This window comes from Ranitomeya imitator, chromosome 2, assembly GCF_032444005.1.
Source record: "Ranitomeya imitator isolate aRanImi1 chromosome 2, aRanImi1.pri, whole genome shotgun sequence".
In the NCBI taxonomy this organism is placed as follows: domain Eukaryota; kingdom Metazoa; phylum Chordata; class Amphibia; order Anura; family Dendrobatidae; genus Ranitomeya; species Ranitomeya imitator.
In genome coordinates, this window is record NC_091283.1 from 333,040,751 (window position 1) to 333,050,467 (window position 9,717).

Genomic DNA, 9,717 nt, shown 5'->3' on the forward strand with positions numbered 1-9,717 from the left:
TATAAAACTCAAGGATATTTTATTAAAAAATAGTTTTTATCTTAGCAGATGACTGTACCAGGAGATTAGCGGGACAGCTGACATCTTCAATTTTTAAATCTGATGATCTTGAGATCCTACAAGATACAACTGAAGTGATTGCTATTACTCCAGATATACCATTATCGATTCACAGCAAAGATCTGTCATCTGATCCTATGAAACAGGTCCCATCTTCTGATTTATTACCGACTACTAAGGAAAATCAAAGTCCAAAAAGAGGCAATAAAAAACAAACCGCTCCTAAAGCAAAGGAGCCATTTTCATGTTCAGAATGTGGGAAATATTTTACATGGAAATCACATTTTCTTACTCACCAGAGAATTCACACAGGAGCTAAACCTTTTTCATGTTCAGAATGTGGGAAAAATTTTGCCCAGAAATCAAATTTTATTATCCACCAGAGAACTCACACAGGGGAGAAGCCTTTTTCCTGTTCAGAATGTGGGAAATATTTTTCACAGAAATCAAATTTTGTTATCCACCAGAGAACTCACACAGGGGAGAAGCCTTTTTCCTGTTCAGAATGTGGGAAATGTTTTAGTCAGAAATCGGCTCTCGATAGCCACCAGAGAGCTCACACAGGGGAGAAGCCTTTTTCCTGTTCAGAATGTGGGAAATGTTTTAATCAGAAATCGGCTCTCGATATCCACCAGAGAACTCACACAGGGGAAAAGCCTTTTTCCTGTTCAGAATGTGGGAAATGTTTTAATCAGAAATCGGCTCTTGATAGCCACCAGAGAGCTCACACTGGGGAGAAACCTTTTTCCTGTTCAGAATGTGGGAAATGTTTTAATCAGAAATCGGTTCTTGATATCCACCAGAGAGCTCACACAGGGGAGAAATCTTTTTCCTGTTCAGAATGTGGGAAATGTTTTATTCACAAATCGTTTCTTGATAGACACCAGAGAACTCACACAGGGGAGAAGCCTTTTTCCTGTTCAGAATGTGGGAAATGTTTTAACAATAAATCAGATTGTGTTACGCACCAGAGAATCCACACAGGGGAGAAGCCTTTTTCCTGTTCAGAATGTGGGAAATGTTTTAACACTAAATCAGATTGTGTTAAGCACCAGAGAATCCACACAGGAGAGAAGCCTTTTTCATGTTCAGAATGTGGGAAATGTTTTGCGAATAAATCACATTTTAATAGCCACCAGAGAACTCACACAGGGGAGAAGCCTTTTTCATGTTCAGAATGTGGGAAATGTTTTGCACATAAATCAGATGTTGTTATGCACCTGAGAACCCACACAGGAGAGAAGCCTTTTTCATGTTCAGAATGTGGGAAATGTTTTGCACATAAATCACATTTTGTTACCCACCAAAGAATTCACACAGGGGAAAAGCCTTTTTCCTGTTCAGAATGTGGAAAACATTTTTCACAGAAATCACATTTTCTTTCCCATCAGAGAACTCACACAGGGGAGAAGCCTTTTTCCTGTTCAGAATGTGGGAAATGTTTTAGCAGTAAATCAGATTGTGTTAAGCACCAGAGAATTCACACAGGAGAGAAGCCTTTTTCCTGTTCAGAATGCGGGAAATCTTTTAGCTGGAAAGCGCTTCTTGTTAGACATCAGAGCAGTCACACAGAGGAGAAGCCTATTTCATTTTCTTAATGTGGGAAATATTTTACTTGGAAATCAACTGTTAATAAACATCAGAGAAGTCACATAGGGGAGAAGCATTTTTTATGTTCATAATGTTGGAATAGTTTTAACCAAAACTGGATCTTCTTAAATAGGTTGTCTCTTGTCATTCCTCATGTTTGCTGACAAAGGGATAAAACTAAACGTTATTAATTCCAAATGTAAAACTATACCCATAATTCACCCCCTGAAGGTTAGTCAGAAAGTGACTAATAGAAAAAAACATATACCCTATATATAGGGTGCGAAGACATTTATACACTCACTCTCCAAGCCTCTCATTTCTACGGTTTCATCGACCTCACCAAAGATGACCCATCAGGAGACTTTATGTAATATTGACCTATATTCAAGTGAGACTAGACAAAAAAAAACCTAAAATCATCTATCATGTTATCCGAAACAATCAGAAAACTAGCCATATATAAGCAGATCCCAGACGTCAAACTATATGCTTCGTGAGTTTATAAGCCACTCCAGTGTCAGAAACTTACCTGCTCCAAAGATCATTTGCATCTTCTAACTAATGGTCATGCTGCGGTTTGTCAGGGAATGAGTGCAATATCTTTATAAAGACAAGGGATATGTTCAACCATAATGTCTGGGAGATCTATGCAATTATTTAGTATAAATATGGAAATTATCTCTGGAAGTTAAGTGTACCCTGAGCGGTATATACTGTATTTTCACATACTATCTATTCCTGGCACTGGAGTGGCTTATAAACTTCCGAAGCATATAGCTTGAAGTCTGGGATCTGCCAATATATGGCTTGTTTTCTGACTGTTTTGGATAACACGATACATGATTTTAGTTTTTTTTTCGTTTAGTCTCACTTGAATATAGGTCAATATTAAATAGTCTCTTGATGAGTTGTCTTTGGTGAGGCAGACAAAACCAGTAGAAATGAGAGGCTTGGAGAGCGAGTGTGTATATATCACCTCACCCTATATAATGAGACCTGGGGTATATGTTTTTTCTGTTAGTCACCTTCTGATTAACCTTTAGGGGGTGAATTATGGGTATAGTTTTACATTTGGAATTAATAAAGTTTATTTCTTTCCTTTTCTCAGAGGATCTTCTAATCAAGGGATAATTACATATACAGTGGTGAAAAAAGTATTTAGTCAGCCACCAATTGTGCAGGTTCTCCCACTTAAAAAGATGAGAGAGGCCTGTAATTGACATCATAGGTAGACCACAACTATGAGAGACAAAATGAGAAAACAAATCCAGAAAATCACCCTGTCTGATTTGGCAAGATTTGTTTGCAAATTATGGTAGAAAATAAGTATTTGGTCATTAACAAAAGTTCATCTCAATATTTTGTTATATATCGTTTCTTGGCAGTGACAGACGTCAAACATTATCTGTAAGTCTTCACAAGGTTGGCACACACTGTTGGTGGTATGTTGGCCCATTCCTCCTTGATGATCTCCTCTACAGCAGTAATGTTTTGGGCCTGTTGCTGGGCAACACTGACTTTCAACTCTCTCCAAAGGTTTTTGTGGGTTTGAGATCTAGAGACTGGCTAGGCCACTCCAGGACCTTCAAATGCTTCTTATGAAGCCACTCCTTTATTGCTGCGGTGGTGTGCTTGGAATCATTATCAAGCTGAAAGACCCAGCCATGTTTCATCTTCAATGCCCTTGCTTATGGAAGGAGGTTTGCACTCAAAATCTCACAATATGCAGTATGTCCCCATTCATTCTTTCATGTTTACGGATCAGTCATCTTGGTCCCTTTGTAGAGAAACCGCTCCAAGGCATGATGTTGCCACCCCCATGCTTAAAAGTAGGTATGGTGTTCTTTAGATGCAACTCAGTATTCTGTCTCCTCTGTCTCCTCCAAACACGACGAGTTGTGTTTCTACCAAACAGTTCTACTTTGCTTTCATCAGACCGTATGATATTCTCCCAATACTCTTCTGAATAATCCAAATGCTCTCTAGCAAACTTCAGATGGACCCAGACACGTAATGGCTTAAGCAGGGGGACACGTCTGGCATTGCAGGATCTGAGTCCCTGGCGGCGTAGTGTGTTACTGATAGTAGCCTTTGTTATGTTGGTCCCAGCTCTATACAGGTTATTCACTTGGTCATCCCTATGTGGTTCTGGGATTTTTGCTCACTGTTCTTGTGATTATTTTGACCCCACAGGGTGAGATCTTGCGTCGAGCCCCTGATCAAGGGAGATTATCAGTGGTCTTTATATCTTCCATTTTCTTTCTATTGCTCCCACAGTTGATTTCATCACACCAAGCTGGTTGCCTATTGCAGATTCAGTCTTCCCAGCCTAGTGCAGGGCTACTTATTTTATTTCTGGTGTCCTTTGACAGCTCTTCACCATAGTGGAGTTTGGAGTGTGACTGTTTGAGGTTGTGGATAGGTGTCTTTTATACTGACAACAAGTTCAAACAGGTGCCATTACTACAGGTAATGAGTGGAGGACAGAGGAGCCTCTTAAAGAAGAAGTTACAGGTCTGTGAGAGCCAGAAATCTTGCACGTTTTTAGGTGACCAAATACTTATTTTCCACCATAATTTGCAAAAAAAAAATCTTGCCAAATCAGACAAAGTGATTTTCTGGATTTGTTTTCTCATTTTTTCTCTCGTAGTTGTGGTCTACCTATGATGTCAATTACAGGCCGCTCTCATCTTTTTAAGTGGGAGAACTTGCGTAATTGGTGGCTGACATTTGGTAAATTCAAGAACGTTAATTTTTTTCTCATTAATGTACACTCTGCACCTCATCTTGACTGAAAAAAAACAGAAATGTAGACATTTTTGCAAATGTATTAAAAAAGAAAAACTGAATTATCACATGGTCATAAGTACCGTACTTTTCGCTTTATAAGATGCTCCGGATTATAAAACGCAACACAAATTTTCAGGAGAAAAATAGGAAAACATTTTTTTAATAAAATGATGGTGCTTCTTATAATCCATGCATCTTATTGCTTACCGGGGGTGGTGGCTGCGGTGAAGTGGGGACCCAGGGTCGCTGCTGGAGGAGGCAGGAGTGGGGTGATGCTGCAGGCCGCAGGCTGGGATGAAGAGGTGTCTGGTGGTGCTGCGGGTGACCGGTGCTGCTGCCTGGCGCTCTGCGGGTGTCTCCGGTGCCCGGCAGCACTGAGGTTGTCCGGCAATGCTGCAGATGCCCGGCGCTGCTGCCCGGTGGTCTTTGGGTGTCTCCGGTGCCCGGCGGTTCTGCGCTGGTGTCCATCGCTGCTGCCCGGTGCTCTGCTGGTGTTTCCGGTACTGCGGGTGCCCAACCAGTGCTGCCCGATGCTGCTGTGGTGGTCTCCGGTGCTGCCGGAGCTCTGCCGACATTTTGTGAAAGGCCGGAGCCCCGGCAATCCCATGGTTTCCCCTGCGGTGGACTCCAGAAAAATGGCAGCCCTGGGGGAGGCACGTGTGCAGATGGAGATCTCGGCACCGAAATCTCAGGAGATGAGATTTCAGCGCACGCCGGCAGTCCATCTTGGTCAACAAAACAGACTTTTGTTTGTGTAAGCCTGGAATATTGACTTTTATTGTGTGCTTATCCTTAAATCACTACTAATGTTTGCTGATATGCTAATTATGCATTGTGTTATGGAGCCAGTTTGTTGACTTCTAAAGTAGAGAGGGAAAAGTATGCAAATAGTTTAAATAATCAAGTGATCCTATTTGATCTCATCTCCATTATTACCCTTTATATAAATTCTGAATGAGGGACACTTGTTATGTCTAAAAATAGGTTACATGCCTCTGTATAAAGAGACTAAGAGAAACAGCCAGAGAGATTCTGCCAAGACATCTACACATCCAAAGGACAAGAGACAGAACAGCAGCCACAACATCATCACAAGGGACATGGATCTATCATTGTATAGAAAACAACCTAGGGGTTTTCAGCCTCGGTTGGAAGAATACAGATCTGCTCCATTGACCATCACTGAACTGTGAATACATTTGGAGGAGCCAGGTTGTGATCCTCAGATCAACTGGCCTTGTACCTTGTATGGACTCAATGGACTGTCATCTTCCTACACTTGTTGTTACCTCCTCTCTGTGTGCATGCCACAGGTGGGGTAGTGACCCTGGAAGATGAAGCCAGGTTGTGATCCTTGGATCAACTAGCCTTGCACCTTGTATGGACTGTCAACTTCCTACACTTGTTGTTACCTCGTTTCTGTGAGCATGCCACAGGTGGAGTAGTCGACCATGGAAGATGAAGCCAGGTTGTGATCCTCGGATCACCTGGCCTTGTATGGACTGTCATCTTCCTACGCTTGTCATTACCTCTTCTGTGTGTGTGTTCCACAGGTGGGGTAGTGACCCTGGAAGTCACAGCAGCTATTTTCCCAGCGAGTTAGTGGAAAGGTGAGTGTCATGAACCAGACCGAGGTTTGTTTGTTTGTTCATCTGACCACTCTCTCGCCACCTAGTAACATCTGCGCTGCTGCACTGTGATCCTACACTGAGAGCGCAACCTCTCTTCCTTCACCAGCTCCCCCTGGTGAAGGTTGCGCATACTGTGCTGCAGCTGCATTACAGTGAGACTCTAATGGGCCCAATCTTGGGTATTTTGCTGCGACTGTTCTATGTGTTATCTGAGTGTTTTGTGGTTCAATAAAGCATTGCTGCACTGTTTTGCCCTCACCCTATGTTGTCTGAGTAGCGTTTTGCCCATGTTAAAAGGAGAGCGGGAGTTCGGCGGCATTATCTCTGGTCCACGTGGTTTTGGCTAGCGGGCGGCCCTCACAGCAACTGGCAGTGACAACCATAGAGGTCTGCTGGAGATTTCTGTTTGTAATGCCAACCAATCGGTGACTCGCGATCACGTGACAGGGTCACAGATGGGCAGAATTTCTGGCGTGCTTGGTGGAAGTGCACGTTAAATGCTGCTGTCAGAGGCTGTTAGGGGCACATGTCAGCTGGTCAAAACAGCTGACATGTGCCAGAAAAGATGTGGTCTCAGTGCTGGAGCCCACATGAAAGGGAGGGAGTGCGACATTGGCGTACATTTACGCTCGATGTCGGAAAGGGGTTAAAGGGGATTGCTTTTACAGAGACAGAAGTGGTAATTAATCATGTATATGTACAAATAATTACAAAAATACACAGCTTAAAATGATAAATGGTATAGACAAAAAAATATAATGTGTGTAAACCATGTGTAGATATAAAAATTCAGGCAAATGCCAAATGTTGTAGCTCCATCTGGTGGCTATGTGCAAAAGTGCCATGATAGACTAAAATGTATCCTAAGAGAGTGTCTCTTATCTAGGTTGAAATGAGGTTAAGTGCACCGTATTTATTGAGTATAAAATAAATACATACATGGATATATATAAACGAATTGTAGATATATCACTTGATATCAGTTTATAAGGTCAATAGATACTGTGCACTTATAAATGAATAGCTTATATAATGAGAGGACACAGAGCAAAGGGTATAAATAGTAAGAAAATAAAGAGCTAACAGTGCATTACATTCTTGGAATAAAAATAGGAGATATAAAGTGCAGCAAGTGCTATATGGAATATTCCAGTAACATATTACAGCCCATATAGTTTAAAGGTGTAAACATCCTAACTAGAGATGGATATTACAAATCCTATAGACGACATGCCAGTAGTATACAGATAAAGATGAAATATTTACCATTATTCCCTCTTACGCATGTTTCGCCACGTCAGCTTCCTCAGAGAGGGTATGGATAAGTGTTTCCAAAGGTGTATTTATATGGGTTTCCAACAAACCAAGGTCCTGCACTAATCAAGGCAAGGAGAGTAACTCTGGAACAAAGTGGGAGTGTATCTAGGACAAACCTGATGAAGAGGTCCTGCGTGACCTCGAAACGCGTAGACTTTCAACCTGTTCCAATAAATGTTTTTATCCTAAGGATATTCCATGTCAGCAGCGCATAAGTGATACCTCTGGTCGTGTTTCTCTGCTCCGGGTGGTGTCACATGCGGGATCAAGGAAGCAGCATCACATGCCATCCTGGGTAACTCCGCCTCCGGGCACCTCCGAATGGCCGGCGAGCGGGAGTGACCGGTACGACGTTGGATTGACGTGTCGCTATAGAGACCGGACGGGCCCACACCACATGAGCATTCAGCATCCCCAGTGAAGCAGGAGGTTTAGGATGAAAACCTGTTGGTAAGACCAAGATGAATAATGCTGCATAGAGCTATCAGGTAGCGATCAATTAGATAAAGTGATAGTGAGGGGTGTCAGGAAACAAAACAATGCATGTGAAAAGTGCCAAATGTGATACCACCAAGTGACCAGTGACAGTGCAAATGTACAAAGGATGAGAAAAGCATAATAAAAAGGGATATGTTAAAGTTAAAAAGATAAAAGTAGCTTAAAAAAAACTGATGGATAATTAGAAAAAAAATTAATAAAATATATTTTATTTGCAGTAAAAATGTAATTATATTTTCTTCACTGCCCAATGGTATCAAATTCTGTGACACACTTGTGGTGTCAATATGATCACTGCACCCCTAGATGAACTCATTCAGAGGTGTAGTTTGTAAAATGGGGTCACTTATGGGGGTTTCTGCTGTTCTGGCACCTCAGGGGCTCTGCTAATTTGACATGGCCCCCTCAAACCAGTGAAGCAAAACCTGAACTGTAATATGGCGCTCCTTCCCTTTCATGTCCTGCCGTGCTCCCAGACAGTAGTTTTCCACCACAGACTGGGTATTGGTATATTCAGGAGAAATTGCACAACAAACTTTTCCATCCATCTGTTCTTTCTAACCCTGTGAAAATAAAAAACTGGGGGCTAAAATAGCATTTTTGTGGTAAAAATCTTTTTTTTATTTTGACCGCTCAATATTATGAAATTCTGTGAAGCCTCTGGAGGTTCAAGGTGCTCACCAGACATCTAAAGAAATTCCTTAAGGGGTCTAGTTTCCAAAATTGGGTCACTTGTTGGGGGTTTCAACTGTTTAGGCACGTCAGGGGCTTTCCTAATGCAACATGGGGTCCACTATCAATTCCAGCCAATTTTGCATTCCAAAAGTCAAATGGCGCTCCTTCCCTTCTGAGCCCTGCCGTGCGCCCAAACAGTAGTATTCCCCCACATAGGAGGTATCAGGAGAAATTGCACAACAAACTGTATGGTGCAATTTCTTTTGTTACCTTTATGAAAATGCAAAATATGGAGCTAAAAGATTTATTTGGGAAAAATTTTACTTTTTATTTATTTCCAATGCTCTACGTTATAAACTTCTGTGAAGCACCTGTGGGTTCAAGGTGCTCAATACACATGGGGTTTCCACTGTTTAGGCACATCAGGGGCTCTCCAAACGCGACATGGCAACCGCTAATTATTCCAGCATATTTTACATTCAAAAAGTCAAATGGTGCTCCTTCTCTTCTGAGCCCTGCCGTGCGCCCAAACAGTAGATTTCCCTCACATATGTGGTATCGGCGTGCTCAAGAGTAATTGCAAAACAAAATGTATGGTCCATTTTCTCATGTTACCCTTGCAAAAGTAAAACAAAAATAGGTCTAAAGGAACATTTTTGTGAAAGGAAAGTAAATTGTTTTGCACACCTTGAGGGGTGCAGTTTTTAGAGTGGTGTCATTTTGGGGTATTTTCTTTCCTATAGACCCCTCAAAGTGACTTAAAATGTGAGGTGGCCCCTAAAAAAAATGGTTTTGCAAAATTTGTTTAAAAAATGAAAAATCGCTTGACAAATTTTAACCATTACAATGTCCTAACAAAAAAAAAATGTTAGTTCCAAAATTGTGCTGATGTAAAATAGACATGTGGGAAATGTAATTTATTAACTATTTTGAGTTATATAACTCTCTGATTTAAGGGCATGAAAACTAAAAGTTTGAAAATCGCTAAATTTTCAAGATTTTCACCAAATTTCAGGGTTTTTCTTCACAAATAAACGCAAGTCAAAATTTTAACTCTAACATGAAGTACATTATGTCACAAGAAAACAATCTCAGAATCACAGGGATCCGTTGAAGCATTCCAGAGTTATTGTCTCATAAAGTGACACTGGTC

At 41.4% G+C, this 9,717-nt stretch overlaps 1 protein-coding gene across 1 annotated transcript in view; it reads left to right on the forward strand.

Annotated features, from left to right (window-relative positions):
- LOC138663598 (zinc finger protein 665-like) overlaps positions 1-6,333 on the forward strand; it is a 66,198-nt gene extending 59,865 nt beyond the window's left edge. Inside the window, exon 7 of the mRNA XM_069749860.1 lies at positions 46-6,333. Coding sequence (XP_069605961.1) covers positions 46-1,658 — 1,613 coding nt within the window. The 3' untranslated portion in view covers positions 1,659-6,333. The remainder of the gene's footprint in view (positions 1-45) is intronic.
- The last annotated feature ends 3,384 nt before the right edge of the window (positions 6,334-9,717 follow it).